Source organism: Triticum aestivum, chromosome 5A, assembly GCF_018294505.1.
Source record: "Triticum aestivum cultivar Chinese Spring chromosome 5A, IWGSC CS RefSeq v2.1, whole genome shotgun sequence".
Classification (NCBI taxonomy): domain Eukaryota; kingdom Viridiplantae; phylum Streptophyta; class Magnoliopsida; order Poales; family Poaceae; genus Triticum; species Triticum aestivum.
Genome location: NC_057806.1, coordinates 117,042,448 through 117,064,297, shown reverse-complemented (window position 1 = coordinate 117,064,297; position 21,850 = coordinate 117,042,448). Strand labels below are relative to the sequence as shown.

At 40.2% G+C, this 21,850-nt stretch overlaps 1 protein-coding gene across 1 annotated transcript in view; it reads left to right on the top strand.

Annotated features, from left to right (window-relative positions):
* Positions 1-7,826, top strand: part of LOC123102559 (5-methylthioadenosine/S-adenosylhomocysteine deaminase) — a 16,869-nt gene extending 9,043 nt beyond the window's left edge. The window contains exons 3-10 of the mRNA XM_044523959.1: positions 2,666-2,824; positions 3,813-3,962; positions 4,478-4,621; positions 4,970-5,126; positions 5,452-5,624; positions 5,870-5,925; positions 6,485-6,587; positions 7,138-7,826. Coding sequence (XP_044379894.1) covers positions 2,666-2,824; positions 3,813-3,962; positions 4,478-4,621; positions 4,970-5,126; positions 5,452-5,624; positions 5,870-5,925; positions 6,485-6,587; positions 7,138-7,227 — 1,032 coding nt within the window. The 3' untranslated portion in view covers positions 7,228-7,826. The remainder of the gene's footprint in view (positions 1-2,665; positions 2,825-3,812; positions 3,963-4,477; positions 4,622-4,969; positions 5,127-5,451; positions 5,625-5,869; positions 5,926-6,484; positions 6,588-7,137) is intronic.
* The last annotated feature ends 14,024 nt before the right edge of the window (positions 7,827-21,850 follow it).

The window sequence follows — 21,850 nt, the reverse complement described above, 5'->3', positions numbered from 1 at the left end:
TCTTACGAACTGATTGCAACCAGACTGCTGTCGTAGGAGAAAAAATCAGTGTAGCCATTTGCACCCAAACTGACTCTGGGATCCCATAGATGGTGAAGTATTGTTCACAGAGATCTTTCCACAACAGTGGGTTCTCTCCATCGAACACAGGAAAAGGCATGGAAGGTGGACTGGGAGCATTTGAGGCAAAAAATGGTGCTAAATTCCCTGAACCCCCAGCCGGTGACAGAGTGTTGGTGACAGCAGGTAACTGAAGCCGGGAATTGACCGTACCGTTGGCCGGAGGGGCCGGCGGGCTGACAAGCACCGCGTCGACCGCCGTCCGTGGAGGTGATGCAGCGCCGAGGCCATCGGCCCGAGGAGGAAGACGCGCCGGGGATCCGTCCGAAGACGAATTGTTCTTCCGCGCCAACAGATCGGTGTGATCTGTTGCCGACGCCTCCTCTGCGTCGTTTCCCTTGTCGCCCGCGCGCTGCTTCTTGAGTAAGTCGACTTCCTCCTGCAGATCGGCGATCTGCGAGTCAATCCCAGGTCTCCATGACGCGAACTCGGCGGCGACGGAAGACTTGATGTCCTCCTTCCACTCCGCCCGCAGCTCCTTGAAGAACTCCTTGAGGTCGCCCTTGGTGACAGGCTCCTGGTCCTTCTGCATCCTTTCCGCTCGCTGCTGTCGTGTTTCGATGATGGACGCCTCCAGGGCGGAAGCAAAATTGGGCGCTGGGCTCTGAGTACCAAGTGTTAGCACGGCACTAGTATTACTCTCAGAATATGGTGGTGGTTCACAAGATCTGAAGATTACAAGCACCAAGGTGCCAAATTGGAGATGAGTGGAAAAGGAACTAGGGTTCTAAGGTAGTAGGTAGCCGCCGCCGTGCCGTGCCGTGCCTTGATCGATCTTCGATCCCCTCAGGGTTGCCAGCTTCTCCTTTTATCCCTCCTGTGTTGCGTTCACCCACTGGCTGCCACTCACTCTTGGGTTGGGTTTCTTGATCCTCTTGGCTGGGCCTTGGGCCGTCTCCTCGTCGGGCTCGGTAGTTGGTTGGGCTGATGGGCTGGTGCTGTCAGGGGTGCTAACAAGTGTATTCCTGAAGGATTTATTGACACGTGCAAGTGCAAGCAGGTGCCCAGCATTTTGCATCTTGGGTTTGTTGATTCCGAGTGTTGCTTTTACATGAGGACATTAGGTACATTTTGGTACTTGTACAGCTCTAATGCTCTGTTTGTGAGATTGTGCATCGTAGAGGCATGTTTATCATGGAGGAAATATAGAGTTGGGTCCATCTGCAAATCAAGCTTGGTCTGCCTGCATATAAACTTCAAGGAACACTCTATTATTTCTTAGTGTTGCATTGTGCTATTTGGACCAAGCTTGATACCATGTGAACCAAGTGTGGTTCCATTCCACCAGCAAAATGTATGTGGTCTGTGGTGTCATCTCTAAGAACCCGCCAAATCTTTTAATAGCATTGGCTTCCACTCCCACTTGTGGATGAGAACCCAGGGTAGAGTTGACCTTGTAGTTGTATGATACTCTTATCCCATTTGACCAGATGGAATCATTCTGAGGGCTCCCTACTATCCTTTTGAGGGCTTTGGGTGCCTCGAGGTAGACACGATCCATTTGTTGCTGGATGAGTCCCACTCCTTCCTTATTCCTGACAGTACGAAAGATGTCATTAGTACCATTTTCATATCTTATTATATGCAAGAATTTCGTTCTTTGCAAGTTGAATCATGCTTATTATGTGTACAGATCCAATTCAATAGCTTTTTTAGATGAGTTTGTTGAAATATATGTTCATAGTATAGATCTTTACATGTTTTTTATTTGTACTGCTGAAACAAATCTACGCATGTTGGTATGTCCTTTTTGCTTATTTTTTACTCACATTCTTGTAGAAAGAGTGAGGAATATATTACTCGCATCCTAAAATCCTAACAAATTTGGAGCACCCGGCCACCTAATGATTGTTTATTGTCTGATCTGTATGCCCTTTGTATGTTGAAATGAATTCTGTACTCTGTTAGATCCAGCGTTTTGATTATTTACTAGTTGATCAAAACGCACGAGTTTTTTGTTATCCTCAGATCTAGAAGTCTCATTTTTCTTGTACTCCTCCAATGGCACTGGAATATAAGAATAGTGGCTAGAAACCAATTTCTAAGCTGAATGAAGTTCAATTTCTTTTGTGCTGTTAATCATAAAAATCCTGATTTATGGCTTCAGGCTTGGTTAATCTGGTAGTATGCTGTTTGTATATCTTAACAGATGTATTGTTGGTTACTTGTGTATGTTTAGGGTAAAGTTCAGTAGCACTTATGTTCATTTTACAGTTACAATACATCATGTATGTCTTTTGATGGCCTATGGGTTGATCTACACTCCAAAGGTGTGAACTAAAGATGGAGATATTTTTTAAGAGTTGGGCATGCCTTAGGCGGATCTGGGCAAAACCTTTTAAGTTAGTGTATTGTTAAAATCAGTGTTTAATCTTTATATTGTGCTCACCTATAGCTAATTGACAAACAACGTCACATGTGTTCTGTATGGTATGGTCGGCCTGTACTCAGCTTCCTGAATAGATACGCTCAAACTAGCAGCAACCTGATGAATTCTACTGTCCCAATGCACCTAAACATATTTGTATTTGTCATTCAATGGCAGGTAACATGCTTTGCCGAAGCAGGTGGGCAGTATGTTTCAGAAATGGCACGGGCGGTGGAATTGCTGGGATTGCGTGCATGCTTGACAAAGTCAACAATGGACTGTGGTGATGGGTTACCTCCAAACTGGAGTTCTTGTTCTACCGACGACTGCATTCAGGTTTTCCCTCAAATCGGGATCAGGATCACTTTCTTAAACACTGTCACATGATGCAGTTCTTTTACTTGAACTCAATTTGTATCCTAGACTCGAGCCTTTCCATGGAACACATAACACCTTCTGTTCTCTTCCCCCAATTTGAAATAGTGCCATTCATATCTTTAGTGACTGCCATTGACAGCTCTAAACCGGTCTTCAGGGCCTAATGCCATACATAAAGGGCTTGTTTTCACTTCATCATTCTAGGGATGTGCATGTGCAACATGTAATTCAATAGCAGCATGAGCTCAGTCATGGAAGTAGCAGCCACTTCAGGGGGGCCTGCAGCTAGCTGGCATGTCAGCTGGCCCATGCGCAGGGAAGCGCTGAAGCTGAACATGTTGACCAGATCCAGCATCTGATGTGTTTATCGAGTTGTTAAGTGTGTCTCGCCTATTAGTTAGCATTATTTTGCCAGGCCAGCCCTATTTGTGGCACAGCTGATGCATATGTTGTAAGCAGAAATCAGTTAAGCATATTCCATCGTATCGATATCTGCATATTTAAGAACAGAGTTACTCTAAGAACATGTGGTACGTTAGATACTACTATGTTTATTGCTGAAGTTCGACAAGCGCTGGTACCCAATGTAAAATCCGTGGACATGAGAAGTCTGCACGGAACAAACAATTCCTAAATTTGGAAAATCTGAGAAGGTATGATTCAAGTAGGCTACAGGGTATGGCAAAATTTGCAAGTACAATTGGAAGTAGAGAAGGAATAATAAGGTTACCAAAAATTGTTGCTTTTTCCATCATCCGTTGCTCATTTTTTCCTTGTTTTTCCTGTGCAACAGCTATTTGGGATTTACTGTACCTAAATAAGGTTAATTCTTATTTGATTGGTTTATGTCTGCACAAGTTAAGATCCATCTAAGTCCAAATACACATGTGTTTATTCTCGACATACTTGACTGTTATGTGATGTGAATGACTTTTCTTTCACGCAGTCACAGAAGGATCTATATGAAAAGCATCATAACACAGCTGATGGGCGAATCAGGATATGGTTTGGGTTGAGACAGATCATGAATGCGACAGATCGGTTACTGCTTGAAACAAGGGATGCTGCACAGGAACTGAATACTGGAATCCATATGGTATTAAAGTAGTTTATTTGTGCCGCAAAGTTTACCTTCTCTTTCTCCCCCCTCTCCCTTGCCCCTTCTGTGCACAAGCCGCAGGTCCTTATTATCTTCACAGGGATTACAATAGGATAGAATAATTTAAGCAAGAAAATCAGGCATTTTATCAAAGCAAAAAAAAAGTCACTCACAAATGCATGCTTCTCTCCTTATAAATTGGAGCTTGGAACCATGGAACGACGAAATGTTTTATCTCGTTTCGGATATTGTTGTATCATTTAATTAATTTATTGAAATAAAACCTGGATGCTATATTTAATGATGCTTGGAGGACTGCCTGGAGTTGTTTTTGCGTTGTGCATTTCTATGATTTGGGCTCCTAGAGAATTATCTTGCTAATTTAACTGAAATTCGTTCCAATGTGAGGAGCCGAACACAAAATGATTATACTATTTTACTATTCCAGTAGAAGTTTTTGCTCAGCTAACTGCTATACATTGCTTATGCTTTGCTTTTTATTATTTTTGCAGCATATTGCGGAAATACCATATGAAAATCAGCTTGTAATGCGGATGAAGAAAATTGATCATGGGACAGTTACATATTTAGAGAAAATTGATTTTCTGAGGAGTAATTTGCTGGCTGCCCATTCTGTTTGGTTGAATGAGTCTGAGGTAAGTAAGCTTTTCCACAATCGAATGTTACCTTTCACGTTATGTACCCTGGTTGTGCTCTGAGAATGTATGGTAATTATGGAATACCATAACTTTAAATCTAGGTTAAACTGTATGGCTTTTAATTGTACAAAGGCTGCCTCAGTGTACATCCAATTATGCCAGCAGTCATCACTGTACATAATCAGCATATAACCTGTTGCAGCAGCTATATGCTTCTTTTTTCTATATGTTAATTTCTCTGTCTAAATTCTTTACTATGCACTGTCTACCTTCTGATATGCTTTGTGGTACTGGAATGCAAAATATAACTTTGGCAAACTTTTCATTTGAGTTTCTCACTTGCAGATAAGTCATTTTTCAAACGCTGGTGTCAAGGTTTCTCATTGCCCAGCATCTGCCATGAGAATGTTGGGGTTTGCTCCTATTAGGGAAATGCTGGATTCTGGTGTTTGTGTCTCTCTCGGTACCGATGGAGCACCAAGCAATAACAGAATGAGCATTGGTCTGCTTAATAAACTATAATCACAGATGTTTTTACGAGTGTGTTTAGCTTTGCTCTTAGTTTTCTTCACCTATGTTGTTTGGCACCCAGCAGTAGCGAGGATTCTGTCAGAGTTTTGCATCTAATATTTTATATTAAATGCACTCCGTAGTGATCCTAGGGCATATCCATTTGTTCTGTAAAGAAATAGGTGTGCCATATTTTTCTGTTATTATGTTCCTTGTCCAGTATCTATTGAATATGCATGGTTTTGATGATAGTTTTACAGATTCGATGCCTATTGTGGCTCACTCTATAATTTACAAGATTACCTTGTGCTGTACAGTTGATGAGATGTACCTAGCCTCCCTTATTAACAAAGGGCGTGAGGCCTATATCAGTGGTACAACAAACCCAACCGTGTTTCCTTCTGAGACTCTGCTGACGATGGCTACTATTAATGGTGCAAAAGCGGTTCTGTGGGATAATGAAATAGGCTCTCTGGAGGTTGGCAAAAAGGTGCTGCCGTTAGCTGCTAATTTTGTCATATGTGGTGCTTGAAAATACTGGTTTATGTATTCTTTTGAAACTGGATTTATGCCTACAGTTCAATCATCTTAAATGAAAACCCATTATATTCTGTGCGGACATTCCAGATTATGATTTCCTAGTATAATCAAATGGTCTGGATCTATTGATTTCTTATTTATTTTAACTAATATCAATATCTTGTTGACGCTTGAGGTTTTTTGTTGGTTTTGCAGGCGGACCTGATTGTGGTGAATCCATTTAAGTGGTCCATGCTTCCGTTACATGACAGGTATGCACCACTGCTATTTTTCTAAGAGCAAATTACTGCATTTTTGTATTGAGTTCCCACTGAGTTTTGTTTCAACTCATTAACCAAGTATCCTTTGCATGCAATCCCTGTCTTGAAGGTTGCAATAGCCATTGTTCATATTCATTAATAACGCATTGTTTATTCTTACTGTTTACATACAGGACTCTCATAATACATGTAGCTTCGTTACTACTCCCTCCGTTCCTAAATATTTGTCTTTCTAGAGATTTTAACAAGTGACTACATACGGAGCAAAATGAGTGAATCTACATTCTAAAATATGTCTATATACATCCGTATGTGGTAGTCCATTTGAAATCTCTAAAAAGACAAATATTTAGGAACGGAGGGAGTAAATTATATTTCTAGCTCTGTAGCCTGCCTACAATGCAATACGTAAAGCTATTGAGCTTCAGCTCCCTATTATCGCACGAAAACAGAAGTACTACACATACTCAACATTACAATTTATTTTAAATAATATTTGACAATAAGAATGGAATTAAAATCATGGTATTAACTTTTTTCTGCTATGCAGCATTGCCAACATTGTTTATTGCATGCGGTCAGAAAATATCGAATCTGTTATGTGCAATGGCCAATGGATTATGAAGGATCAGAAGATTATGAATGTAAATGAGGTAATTTTCTCCTTTTCTTTGCCTAATTAATATTGAGATGAAGGAAAAGAAGTACCTAGGTTGTTTCACTTTGCCAAAAGGCTAGGAAAGTTGTGCAAAGCTGCAGTTTCATTCCACATTTTCTCTGTAGATGCGACTCAGTTTGAAAGTATACTTTATTTTCCTGGAATGGTACTCTGCATCTCCTTGCATACTTGTATTAACACACTGTGGTTTAGTTATTAATGCAATGGAGCAAGAGGCCCGTTTCATTAAAAAAATCCAGTTAAAAAAACTCGCCGACATAATTAGCTGAGGAGATTCGACAATCGATGTTGTGCTTGCTCCTCAGCATATCACCAAGTAGTCGGACTAGAAAAGAGCAACATTGGAATATTCATGCTCTGGAATAACTGCAAATTTGTAATGGTTGTGAAAATGGAAGTGGTAACCACTTTCATCGCTAAAGATCATATGCTTTGCTCAAGCAATGTTTGAATCCCATAATAATAGCTAAGATACATCATTGATGGTGCTTCCGCTGTTTCTAATATATCTTTCTGTGGTCTAGGAGGAGGTAATTTCTTCAGCAGTAAAGAGAGCAACTGCCCTCCTAGCGCGAGCTGGCATCAATCTCCCTGAAAGGATGAACTACTTGTGATTTTATCATGCTAGTTCTTCTCCCCGAAACTTTCGGTCCAATGATCAAGCTGAATATGGAGCTCATGCATAACCTTTCGTGGGGTTATTCAATGCTTGTTCTTCTCCCGGAAACTGCTATTTTTGCACTTTTAAGCGAGGTTAATTGCTCGTTTGAGAAGGAATAAGTCGACGATTAATTTGGGTGGAGGACTAGCATGCATAATCTTCAATCCAATGATAAAACTGAAGATGGAGCTCAATCTTCAAGTGAAGAATCTCAAGCTCCATTGTAGGACCCTCAAGTCCAAGGTGGAACTCAAGCTCCAAGTGAAGAAAACAAGTTCCATGTAATATCAAGATTCTGATCAAGCTCCGCCGCTGCCCCCCAATAGTTCATACTAGCGGCCTCGGTGCCATTGTTTGCTTAGTTGTGACTTGTCCGGTTGCTGCTTTTGTTCGAAAAATTAAGGTGACTTTGTGGTTCAGGTCCGTGTCGAGATTTAGTATAAAAATCCTGATAGTATCTGGGCATATTAACAACTCAACATGAAGCATGCATGATCCCAGTCTGCATGTTCTGAACGTATTGGTATCAATGCATATTAGTATTAGCAGGCTCTCATAAATAATATAGGAGATTTTTTTATTTTTAAAAAAGGAGGATGACCCGGCCTCTGCATTCGGGCGATGCATGCAGCCATAAATAGTATAGGAGATGGATGACGAAAACAGTAATTGAAACGCACAAAGAAATAATCAGCTTTATATTGAAGAAAACGATCATCACTTGCACATGCTGTCACTACTTAATCTCTTGTCATACTGATAACTTCCACTGAATCAGAAACTTGTTCTCATATCTAATCGGCGAAGTTGTTTGTCATAGTAAATGTGAAAAAGCAAAGCTTGTGCTTCCGAAGAGGTAGCCACTTATCTAAGGTCTGAACAACCCAATGCATCTAAACACAGCACACGAATTGTGCTAGCAATTTTAAATTCCTTACAAATGAGGGAAAGTGAACCCTGGCAATGAACATTTACCTCATGTCTCATTTTACCTCATGGCCTTTGTTCCGTTATCAAACGGAACCCGGGCGAATATCGATTTTTGTACGACATAATCCTTTGAAAGACCGATGCAATTGTTCTATGCATTGACACCATTATCCTTCAAGAAACTAGATGATTCATTGCCCCATAGGTACCCTAGGAGCTAGCCGAGCGTGAGGTAACCGAATCCGTGAAGGACGTGAGTGGCAACGTCGTCCAACCCTTGGGAATCACACAACAAGCACGATAAGGAACTGCCATCTTGCTATAAGTGGAAGAAGATGGAGGAGGCATCCTCCTCGACATGCCATCTGTTGTTGAGCTAGATGCCCACCTCAGTGATGAGCCCTCCCTCCGAGTTGCGGCAGAGAGTGAAGGGACGTCATCCTCGTGCTCAAGCCTAATGATGAGGTGCACCACCAAGAAATCCAAGTCATTGTGTCTGTTCCCCTCGTGGCAGTGCTCCAACAAGAAGCCGGGGCCGAAAGCTGTAGGAAGCAGGAATAGTCTTAGCCGACATGGGAACGACTAAAGTGGATGGCGGTGGGACGTGCCACCCACGCCCGGTCTTCGCCATTGTGCATGTTGCCCGTCATCGAAGTTGGCTTCGGGGCCTCTTCACTAGGAGCTCTAGCTCCTCAAGCTGGAGGAGCAACGGTGGAGGAAGAGGAAGAAGGAGAGACCTAGGGGGAGCACGCCACGTTGCCATTGTTTTCTATTGCTCTTGTGTGAGAAGAAGACCAAAGTAAAACACAAGTAAACGAGCTAGGGTTATATCTAAGACTCCGGCTCGTTACCCAGATACTCTAGGTGGAACCCAAGTGCAACCAGAGAAACAGATGGATACTCTAGCTCTGACCCGAGAGGGGTCATATAGTAAAACCCGGACGCTCCGGCTACAAAAACAACACGCTCCATAACCACAATTAGCTAGCCAGAGACTCCTGCTGAAATAGCTTGAAGACTCTGGTTGACTCAGAGCGACTCTTTTGCTGAGGCTTGGGATTTGGTTAGGCCTTTTGGCTTTTAGACTTAGGGCACAGGAAATGAGTATAATGATCAATGACATGAGATTTTCTTTGCCTCCTGATACGTCCATTTTGCATCATGCTTTTATATCGATATTTATTGCATTATGGGCTGTTATTACACATTATGTCACAATACTTATGCCTATTCTCTCTTATTTTACAAGGTTTACATAAAGAGGGAGAATGCCGGCAGCTGAGATTCTGGGCTGGAAAAGGAGCAAATATTAGAGACCTATTCTGCACAGCTCCAAAAGTCCTGAAACTTCACGGAAGACGTTTTCAAAATATATAAAAAATACTGAGCGCAAGAAGTTCACCAGGGGGGGCACACCCTGCCCACGAGGTTGGGGGCACGCCCTACCCCCCTGGGCGCGCCCCCAACCTCGTGGGCCCCCTGGTGGCCCTCCGATGGCCATCTTCTGCTATATTGAGTCTTTCGATGAGAAAAAAAATCATAAGCCATCTTCTCGGATGAAACTCTGCCGCCACGAGGCGAAACCTTGGCGGATCCAATCTAGGGCTCCGGCAGAGCTATTCTGTCGGGGAAACTTCCCTCCGGGAGGGGGAAATCATCGCCATCGTCATCACCAACGCTCCTCTCATCGGGAGAGGGCAATCTCCATCAACATCTTCACCAGCACCATCTCCTCTCAAAACCCTAGTTCATCTCTTGTATCCAATTCTTGTCTCCAAGTCCGGGATTGGTACTAGTAGGTTGCTAGTAGTGTTAATTACTCCTTGTAGTTGATGCTAGTTGGTTTATTTGGTGGAAGATCATATGTTCAGATCCTATATGCATATTAATACCCCTCTGATTATGAACATGATTATGCTTTGTGAGTAGTTACGTTTGTTCCTGAGGACATGGGAGAAGTCTTGCTATTAGTAGTCATGTGAATTTGGTATTCGTTCGATATTTTGATGAGATGTATGTTGTCTCTCCTCTAGTGGTGTTATGTGAACGTCGACTACATGACACTTCACCATTATTTGGGCCTAAAGGAAGGCATTGGAAAGTAATAAGTAGATGATGGGTTGCTAGAGTGACAGAAGCTTAAACCCTAGTTTATGCGTTGCTTCATAAGGGGCTGATTTGGATCCATATGTTTCATGCTATGGTTAGGTTTACCTTAATACTTTTGTTGTAGTTGCGGATGCTTGCAATAGAGGTTAATCATAAGTGGGATGCTTGTCCAAGTAAGGACAGTACCCAAGCACCTGTCCACCCACCTACCAAATTATCAAAGTACCAAACACGGATCATATGAACGCGATGAAAACTAGCTTGACGATATTCCCATGTGTCCTCGGGAGCGCTTTTCTCTATATAAGAGTTTGTCTAGGCTTGTCCTTTGCTACAAAAAGGATTGGGCCACCTTGCTGCACTTTATTTACTTTTGTTACTTGTTGCTTGTTACAAATTATCCTATCACAAAACTATCTGTTACCACTTATTTTAGTACTTGCAGAGAATACCTTACTGGAAACCGCTTATCATTTCCTTATGCTCCTCGTTGGGTTCGACACTCTTACTTATCAAAAGGACTACGATAGATCCCCTACACTTGTGGGTCATCAACACTCTTTTCTAGCGCCGTTGCCAGGGAGTGAAGCACCTTTGGTAGGCGGAATTTGGTAAGGAAAATTTATATAGTGTGCTGAAATTTACCGTCACTTGTTACTATGGAAAGTAATCCTCTAAGGGGCTTGTTCGGGGTATCTTCACCCCGACCAGTAGAACAAAGAGTTGCTCCTCAACCTACTGAACCTACTGAAAATGAAAATGTCTGCTTTGAAATTCCTTTCGGTATGTTAGAAAAACTGCTAGCTAATCCTTTTGCAGGAGATGGAACAAAGCATCTTGATGAGCACCTAATATATGTGGATGAAGTTTGTGGATTATTTAAGCTTGCAGGTGTACCCGGAGATGTTATTAAAAAGAAGGTCTTCCCTTTATCTTTGAAGGAAGATGCATTGACATGGTATAGGCTATGTGATGATACGGGGTCATGGAACTACAAACGATTGAAATTGGAATTTCATCAGAAGTTTTATCCTATGCATCTTGTTCATCGTGATCGCAATTATATATATATATATATATATATATATATATATATATATATATATATATATATATATATTGGCCTCGCGAAGGAGAAAGCATCGCTCAAGCTTGGGGGAGGCTTAAATCAATGTTATATTCATGCCCCAATCATGAGCTCTCAAGAGAAATGATTATTCAAAATTTATATGCTCGGCTTTCTGATAACAATCGCACCATGCTCGATACTTCTTGTGCTTTTATGATGAAGACTATTGAGTTCAAATGGGATTTATTGGAAAGAATTAAACGCAACTATGAAGATTGGGACCTCGACAAAGGTAATGAGTCAGGTATGACACCTAAGTTTGATTGTGTTAAATCTTTTATGGATACCGATGTTTTTCGTAAATTTAGCACTAAATATGGACTTGACTCTGAGATGGTAGATTCTTTCTGTGAATCTTTTGCTACTTATGTTGATCTCCCCAAGGAGAAGTGGTTTAAATATCATCCTACCATAGAAGTAAAAGTAGTTGCACCTATTAAAGTTGAAGAAAAGACTATCACTTATAATGATCCTATTCTTCCTACTTCTTATGTTGAGAAACCACATTTCCCTGTTAGGATAAAGGATCATGCTAAAGCTTCAAATGTGGTTCGTAAAAGCAATATTAAAACTTATACACCTCCTGAGCAAATTAAAGTTGAACCTGATATTGCTATTGTTAAAGATCTCTTGTCTGATAATATTGATGGGCATGTTATTCATTTCCTTGATGAGACTGCTAGAATTGTTAAACCTTGTGCTAAAGATAAAAATAGATATGTGGTAGGCATGCATGTTATTTCTGTTAAAATAGGAGATCACTGTTATCATGGCTTATGTGATATGGGTGCCAGTGCTAGTGCAATACCTATTGACCTATATAGAGATATTATGCATGATATTGCACCTGTTGAGTTAGAAGATATTGATGTCACAATTAAACTTGCCAATAGAGATACTATTTCACCAATGAGAATTGTTAGAGATGTTTAAATCTTGTGTGAGAAAACTAAATATCCTGCTGATTTTCTTGTTCTTGGTTCCCCACAAGATAGCTTTTGTCCCGTTATATTTGGTAGACCCTTCTTAAACACTGTTAATGCTAAGATAGATTGCAAAAAAGATGTTGTTACTATCGGTTTAAATGATATGTCTCATGAATTTAATTTCTCTAAATTTAGTAGACAACACCGTGAAGAAGAATTACCTAGTAAGGATGAAATTATTGGTCTTGCTTCTATTGCCGTACCTCCTAGTGATCTTTTAGAACAATATTTGCTAGACCATGAAAATGATATGTTTATGAGTGAAAGAAAGGAAATAGATGAAGTATTCTTTAAACAGGAACCTGTTCTGAAACACAATTTGCCTGTTGAAATCCTAGGGGATCCTCCTCCACCCAAGGGTGATCCCGTGTTTGAGCTTAAACCGTTGCCTGATACTCTTAAATATGCTTATCTTGATGAGAAAAAGATATATCCTATTATTATTAGTGCTAACTTTTCAGAGCATGAGGAAGAGAGATTATTGAAAACTCTGAAGAAGCACCGTGCTGCTATTGGGTATACTCTTGATGATCTTAAGGGCATTGGTCCCACTCTATGTCAACATAAAATAAATTTGGAAGAAGATGCTAAACCAGTTCGTGATCATCAACGACGACTGAATCCTAAAATGAAAGAAGTGGTAAGAAAGGAAATACTAAAGCTCCTTGAGGCAGGTATAATCTATCCCGTTGCTGATAGTCAGTGGGTAAGTCCAGTCCATTGTGTCCCTAAGAAGGGAGGTATTACTGTCGTTCCTAATGATAAAGATGAATTGATTCCTCGAAGAATTATTACAGGTTATAGGATGGTAATTGATTTCCGCAAATTAAATAAGGACACTAAAAAGGATCATTACCCCTTACCTTTTATCGATCAAATGCTAGAAATATTATCCAAACATACATATTTTTGCTTTCTAGATGGTTATTTTGGTTTCTCTCAAATACCTGTGTCAGCCAAGGATCAATCAAAGACTACTTTTACTTGCCCTTTTGGTACTTTTGCTTATAGACGTATGCCTTTTGGTTTATGTAATGCACCTGCTACCTTTCAAAGATGCATGATGGCTATATTCTCTGACTTTTGTGAAAAGATTTGTGAGGTTTTCATGGACGGTTTCTCTGTCTATGGATCTTCTTTTGATGATTGCTTGAGCAACCTTGATCGAGTTTTGCAAAGATGTGAAGAAACTAATCTTGTCTTGAATTGGGAAAAGTGCCACTTTATGGTTAATGAAGGTATTGTCTTGGGGCATAAAGTTTCTGAAAGAGGTATTGAAGTTGATAAAGCCAAAGTTGATGCTTTTGAAAAGATGACATGCCCCAAGGACATCAAAGGTATAAGAAGTTTCCTTAGTCATGCCGGATTTTATAGGAGGTTCATTAAGGACTTCCCAAAAATTTCTCGGCCTCTGACTAATTTATTACAAAAAGATATACCATTTGTCTTTGATGATGATTGTGTAGAAGCATTTGAAATACTTAAGAAAGCATTGATCTCTGCACCTATTGTTCCGCCACCTGATTGGAATTTACCCTTTGAAATTATGTGTGATGCTAGTGATTATGCTGTAGGTGCTGTTCTAGGGAAAATAGTTGATAAGAAATTAAACGTTATTCAATATGCTAGTAAAACCCTAGACAATGCTCAAAGAAATTATGCTACTACTGAAAAAAAATTCTTAGCAGTTGTATTTGCTTGTGATAAGTTTAGACCTTATATTATTGATTCTAAAGTAACTATTCACACTGATCATGCTGCTATTAAATATCTTATGGTAAAGAAAGATGCTAAACTTAGACTTATTAAATGGGTTCTCTTGCTACAAGAATTTGACTTACATATTGTTGATAGAAAGGGAGCTGAGAACCCCATTGCAGACAACTTGTCTAGGTTAGAAAATATGCTTGATGACCCACTACCTATTGATGACAACTTTCCTAATGAGCAATTAAATGTCATAAATGCTTCTCATACTGCTCCATGGTATGCTAATTATGCTAATTACATTGTTGCCAAATTCATACCACCTAGTTGCACATACCAGCAAAAGAAAAAGTTCTTCTATGATTTGAGGCATTACTTTTGGGATGACCCACATCTTTATAAAGAAGGAGTAGATGGTGTTATTAGACGTTGTGTACCTGAGCATGAACAGGAACAGATCCTACGCAAGTGTCACTCCGAAGCTTATGGAGGACGCCATGCTGGAGATAGAACTGCACATAAGGTATTGCAATCTGGTTTTTATTGGCCTACTCTCTTCAAGGATGCCCATAAGTTTGTCTTATCTTGTGATGAATGTCAAAGAATTGGTAATATTAGTAGACGTCAAGAAATGCCTATGAACTATTCACTCGTTATTGAACCATTTGATGTTTGGGGCTTTGACTATATGGGACCTTTTCCTGCCTCTAATGGATATACACATATTTTAGTTGCTGTTGATTACGTTACTAAGTGGGTAGAAGCTATTCCAACTAGTAGTGCTGATCATAACACTTCTATTAAAATGCTTAAAGAAGTTATTTTTCCAAAATTTGGAGTCCCTAGATATTTAATGACTGATGGTGGTTCACATTTTATTCATGGTGCTTTCCGTAAAATGCTTGCTAAATATGATGTTAATCATAGAATTGCATCCCCTTATCACCCTCAGTCTAGTGGTCAAGTAGAATTGAGTAATAGAGAGCTCAAATTAATTTTGCAAAAGACTGTCAATAGGTCTAGAAAGAATTGGTCCAAGAAACTTGATGATGCATTATGGGCCTATAGAACTGCATATAAAAATCCTATGGCTATGTCTCCGTATAAAATGGTTTATGGAAAATCATGTCACTTACCTCTCGAACTAGAACACAAGGCATATTGGGCTATTAAAGAGCTCAATTATGATTTTAAACTTGCCGGTGAGAAGAGATTATTTGATATTAGCTCACTCGATGAATGGAGAACCCAAGCCTACGAAAATGCCAAGTTGTTTAAATAAAAAGTTAAAAGATGGCATGATAAAAGGATACAAAAGCGTGAATTTAATGTAGGTGATTATGTATTGCTATACAACTCTCGTTTAAGATTTTTTGCAGGAAAACTTCTCTCTAAATGGGAAGGTCCTTACATTATCGAGGAGGTTTATCGTTCCGGTGCCATAAAAATCAACAACTTCGAAGGCACAAATCCGAAGGTGGTGAACGGTCAAAGAATTAAACATTATATCTCAGGTAATACTATAAATGTTGAAACCAATGTTATTGAAACCATAACCCCGGAGGAATACATAAGGGACACTTTCCGGAACGTTTCAGACTCCGAAAAGGAATAGGTATGTGGTACGGTAAGTAAACCGACTCCAAAATAGTTTTTAAGGCAATATTTCTCCGTTTTGGAATATTTAGAAAAATAGAAAAATAAGAAGCAGTCCGGGAAGGACACGAGGTCTCCATGAGGGTGGAGGGCACGCCCTACCCTCCTAGGCACGCCCCTACCTCGTGGGCACCTCGTGCGCTCTCCGGACTCCATTTTCTTACACGACACGTATTTTGGTCGGTAAAAATTCATTATATAATCTCCCGGGGGTTTTGACTCCTGTATCACGCAATTATCCTCTGTTTGTGTTTCGAGCTATTTTTCTGACAGATCCAGGACGTCATGTCGTCTTCAAGTGCCCCCAAAGACCAGTTCTTTGAGAAGGTCATCAACCCCTACCTCGCGGAGGTGCTGCAACACCCTTAAACCATTGAGATGCGTGAGGGGTTGTTGCACATCCGCGATGTCGAGGGACCAAGGAAGACCGGAAGCACAGAGGCATTTGATGACCCACAAGTATAGGGGATCTATCGTAGTCCTTTCGATAAGTAAGAGTGTCGAACCCAACGAGGAGCAGAAGGAAATGATAAGCGGTTTCCAGCAAGGTTCTCTGCAAGTACTGAAATAAGTGGTAATAGATAGTTTTGTGATAGGATAATTTGTAACGAGCAACAAGTAACAAAAGTAAATAAAGTGCAGCAAGGTGGCCCAATCCTTTTGTAGCAAAGGACAAGCCTGGACAAACTCTTATATGATGTAAAGCGCTCCCGAGGACACATGGGAATATCACCAAGCTAGTTTTCATCACGTTCATATGATTCGCATTCGGTACTTTGATAATTTGGTATGTGGGTGGACCGGTGCTTGGGTGCTGCCCTTACTTGGACAAGCATCCCACTTATGATTAACCTCTATTGCAAGTATCCACAACTATAACAAAAGTATTAGGTAAACCTAACCATAGCATGAAACATATGGATCCAAATCAGCCCCTTACGAAGCAACACATAAACTAGGGTTTAAGCTTCTGTCACTCTAGCAACCCATCATCTACTTATTTCTCCCCAATGCCTTCCTCTAAGCCCAAACAATGGTGAAGTGTCATGTAGTCGACGTTCACATAACACCACTAGAGGAGAGACAGCATACATCTCATCAAAATATCGAACGAATACCAAATTCACATGACTACTAATAGCAAGACTTCTCCCATGTCCTCAGGAACAAAAGTAACTACTCACAAAGCATAAACATGTTCATAATCAGAGGGGTATTAATATGCATATAGGATCTGAACATAGGATCTTCCACCAAATAAAGCAACTAGCATCAACTACAAGGAGTAATTAACACTACTAGCAACCTACTAACACCAATCCCGTACTTAGAGACAAGAATTGGATACAAGAGATGAACTAGGGTTTTGAGATGAGATGGTGCTGATGAAGATGTTGATGGAGATTTCCCTCTCCCGATGAGAGGAGCGTTGGTGATGACGATGGCGATGATTTCCCCCTCCGGGAGGGAAGTTTCCCCGACAGAACAGCTCCGCCAGAGCCCTAGATTGGTTCCGCAAAGGTTCCGCCTCGTGGCGGCGGATTTTCATCCGAGAAGATGGCTTATGATTTTTTTCCCATCGAAAGACTCCATATAGCAGAAGATGGCCACCGGAGGGCCACCATGGGGCCCACGAGGTAGGGGGCGCGCCCAGGGGGTAGGGCGCGCCCCCACCCTCGTGGGCAGGGTGTGCCCCCCCTGGTGAAGTTCTTGCTCTCGGTATTTTTTATATATTTGGAAAACATCTTCCATGAAGTTTCAGGACTTTTGGAGCTGTGCAGAATAGGTCTCTAATATTTGCTCATTTTCCAGCCTAGAATCCCAGCTGCCGGCATTCTCCCTCTTTATGTAAACCTTGTAGAATAAGAGAGAATAGGCATAAGTATTGTGACATAATGTGTAATAACAGCCCATAATGCAATAAATATTGATATAAAAGCATGATGCAAAATGGACGTATCAACTCCCCCAAGCTTAGACCTCGCTTGTCCTCAAGCGAAAAGCCGAAATCGAAAAATATGTCCACATGTTTAGAGATAGAGGTGTCGATAAAAATAAAATACGGACATGAGGGCATCATGATCATTCTTAGAACAACAACTTATATAATTCTTGTCATATAATCTCTTATGCTAGAGTAATAATTCAATCACAATATCAAGTATGAATCATAAACTTCATTGAAAACTAACAAACTACAATCTCAGTCATTGAAGCAATTGCAATTTATCATAACATAGGAAAGAGTCAATGTATAAGAGCTTTTCAGCAAGTCCACATACTCAACTATCATCTAATCTTTCACAATTGCTGACAGTCATGCAATACTTATGGGTATGGAGTTTTAATCGGACACGGAGAAAGATAGGGGCTTATAGTTTTGCCTCCCAACGTTTTACCTCAAGGGTAATGTCAATAGTAATGGTTCATGAAAACTCACATCCAATTAGCCATATATACCAGGATCTTTCCAACATATTGTGCTTGCCAAAGGATAAAATGTAAAAAGGAAGGGTGAAGATCACCATGACTCTTATGCAATGTAGGAGATAAAAGTAAAAGATAAGCCCTTCGTAGAGGGAAGCAGAGGTTGCCATGCGCTTTTATGGTTGGATGCACAAAATCTTAATGCGAAAGAACGTCACTTTATATTGCCACTTGTGATATGGACCTTTCTTATGCAGTCTGTCGCTTTTATTACTTCTATATCACACGATCGTATAAAGCTTATTTCCTCCACACCAATCAATCATACATATTTAAAGAGAAATTTTTACTGCTTTGCACCGATGACAACTTACTTGAAGGATCTTATTCAATCCATAGGTAGATATGGTGGACTCTTATGGCAAGACTGGTTTGAGGGTGTTTGGAAGCACAAGTAGTATCTCTACTTGGTGCAATGAATTTGGCTAGCATAAGGGGGAAAGGCAAGCCCATCATGTTGGAAGATCCAAGACAATATAATTTATCTCAGATGTAAGAAAACATAACCCATTACGTGTCTTCCTTATCCAATGTCAACTCTTTAGCATGTCATACTTTAATGAGTGCTCACAATCATAAAAGATGTCCAAGATAGTATATTTATATGTGAAGACCTCTCTTTATTTATTACTTCCTATTAATTGCAACGATGACCAAAACTGTGTTTGTCAACCCTCAACAACTTTTATTCATCATACTCTTTCTATGTGAGCTCATTACTCTCGAGAAGACTCACATGATCTCTTTGTTTCTTTTTATTTCTTTCTCTTTTCTTTTATTCACTTAGGATCATGGCAAAAGAATCAAGCCCTTGACTCACCACTAATCTTTATTATATAGCTCATGGACTCGATTACATAGGAGGATAATAAAGCAAAACTCACAACTAGATCATACTAAGAACTTTTATTCTACTAGATCAAGATATTACAAAGGGATCGAACTAAGAAAAACGGTAAAGATAAAAGTGATGGTGATACGATACCGAGGCACTCCCCCAAGCTTGGCAGTTGCCAAGTGGAGTGTCCATACCCATGTGATTATGTCTGCTTTGTTGGTGAAGAAGGTGGGGATGTTGATGATGGATAGTCGCACATTGAGCATAGGAGGTCTTCTAACTTGCGTATAATGCCCTTGAGTGCAATGATGTGCTCCTTCAACAAAATATTTTCACGTGTGAGATACTTATTTTGTATACGAGCTAACTCAATCATCTTGAAAACTTCGATTTCTATTGGGGGTAAGAAGATCCTGATTCAGTTGAAGGGTGTCTTCTGTTGCCGGAATTTGGTCCTCCATGGCCTTCTTGATCCCTTCATCCTTGTTGATCTCCATGGGTTCTTCTCTCTTCAGCTCTATCTTCATTAGCCAAGCATCGTTGCCCTCATGGTTGGAGGAGGAGGGAGATGACATAGTGCCTAGCCTTGACAAACCTGACAGAAAACAGTTCGAAACAAAGATAGGAGATTTTTGTGTGATACGGGAGTCAAAACCCCCGGGAGGTTGTACAATGAATTTTTACCGACCAAAATACATGTCATGTACAAAAACAGAGTCCGGAGAGCACACGAGGTGCCCACGAGGTAGGGGGCGCACCCAGTAGGGTAGGGCACGCCCTCCACCCTCGTTGAGGCCTCGTGTCCTTCCCGGACCGCTTCTTATTTTCCTATTTTTCTAAATATTCCAAAACGGAGAAATATTGCCTTAAAACTGTTTTGGAGTCGGTTTACTTACCGTACCACATACCTATTCCTTTTCGGAGTCTGAAACATTTCGGAAAGTGTCCCTTATGTATTCCTCCGGGGTTACGGTTTCAATAACATTGGTTTCAACATTTATGGGATTACCTGAGATATAATGTTTGATTCTTTGACCGTTTACCACCTTCGGATTTGTGCCTTCGAAGTTGTTGATTTTTATGGCACCGAAACGGTAGACCTCCTCAATAACGTAAGGACCTTCCCATTTAGAGAGAAGTTTTCCTGCAAAAAATCTTAAACGAGAGTTGTATAGCAATACATAATCACCTACATTAAACTCACGCTTTTGTATCCTTTTGGCATGCCATCTTTTAACTTTTTCTTTAAACAACTTGGCATTTTCGTAGGCTTGGGTTCTCCATTCATCAAGTGAGCTAATATCAAATAACCTCTTCTCACCGGCAAGTTTAAAATCATAATTAAGTTCTTTAATAGCCCAATAAGCCTTGTGTTCTAGTTCAAGAGGTAAGTGACATGCTTTTCCATAGACCATTTTATACGGAGACATACCCATAGGATTTTTATATGCAGTTCTATAGGCCCATAATGCATCATCTAAATTCTTGGACCAATTCTTTCTAGACCTATTAACAGTCTTTTGCAAAATTAATTTGAGTTCTCTATTACTCAATTCTACTTGACCACTAGACTGAGGGTGATAAGGGGATGCAATTCTATGATTAACATTATTTAGCAAGCATTTTACGGAAAGCACCATGAATAAAATGTGAACCACCATCAGTCATTAAATATCTAGGGACTCCAAATCTTGGAAAAATAACTTCTTTAAGCATTTTAATAGAAGTGTTATGATCAGCACTACTAGTTGGAATAGCTTCTACCCACTTAGTAACGTAATCAACAGCAACTAAAATATGTGTATATCCATTAGATGAAGGAAACGGTCCCATATAATCAAAGCCCCAAACATCAAATGGTTCAATAACAAGTGAATAATTCATAGGCATTTCTTGACGTCTACTAACATTACCAATTCTTTGATATTCATCACAAGATAAGACAAACTTACGTGCATCCTTGAAGAGAGTAGGCCAATAAAAACCAGATTGCAGTACCTTATGTGCAGTTCTATCTCCAGCATGGTGTCCTCCATAAGCTTCGGAGTGACACTTGTGTAGGATCTGTTCCTGTTCATGCTCAGGTACACAACGTCTAATAACACCATCCACTCCTTCTATATAAAGATGTGGGTCATCCCAAAAGTAAGCCTCAAATCATAGAAGAACCTTTTCTTTTGCTAGTATGTGAAACTAGGTGGAATAAACTTAGCAACAATGTAATTAGCATAATCAGCATACCATGGAGCAGTATGAGAAGCATTTATGACATTTAATTGCTCATTAGGAAAGCTATCATCAATAGGTAGTGGGACATCAAGCACATTTTCTAACCTAGACAAGTTGTCTGCAACGGGGTTCTCAGCTCCTTTTCTATCAACGATATGCAAATCAAATTCTTGTAGCAAGAGAACCCATCTAATAAGTCTAGGTTTAGCATCTTTCTTTTCCATAAGATATTTAATAGCAGCATGATCAGTGTGAATAATTACTTTAGAATCAACAATATAAGGTCTGAACTTATCACAAGCAAATACAACTGCTAAGAATTCTTTTTCAGTGGTAGCATAATTTCTTTGAGCATTGTCAAGGGTTTTACTAGCATATTGAATAACATTTAGTTTCTTATCAACTCTTTGTCATAGAACAACACCTACAGCATAATCACTAGCATCACACATAATTTCAAAGGGTAAATTCCAATCAGGTGGTTGAACAACAGGTGCAGAAATCA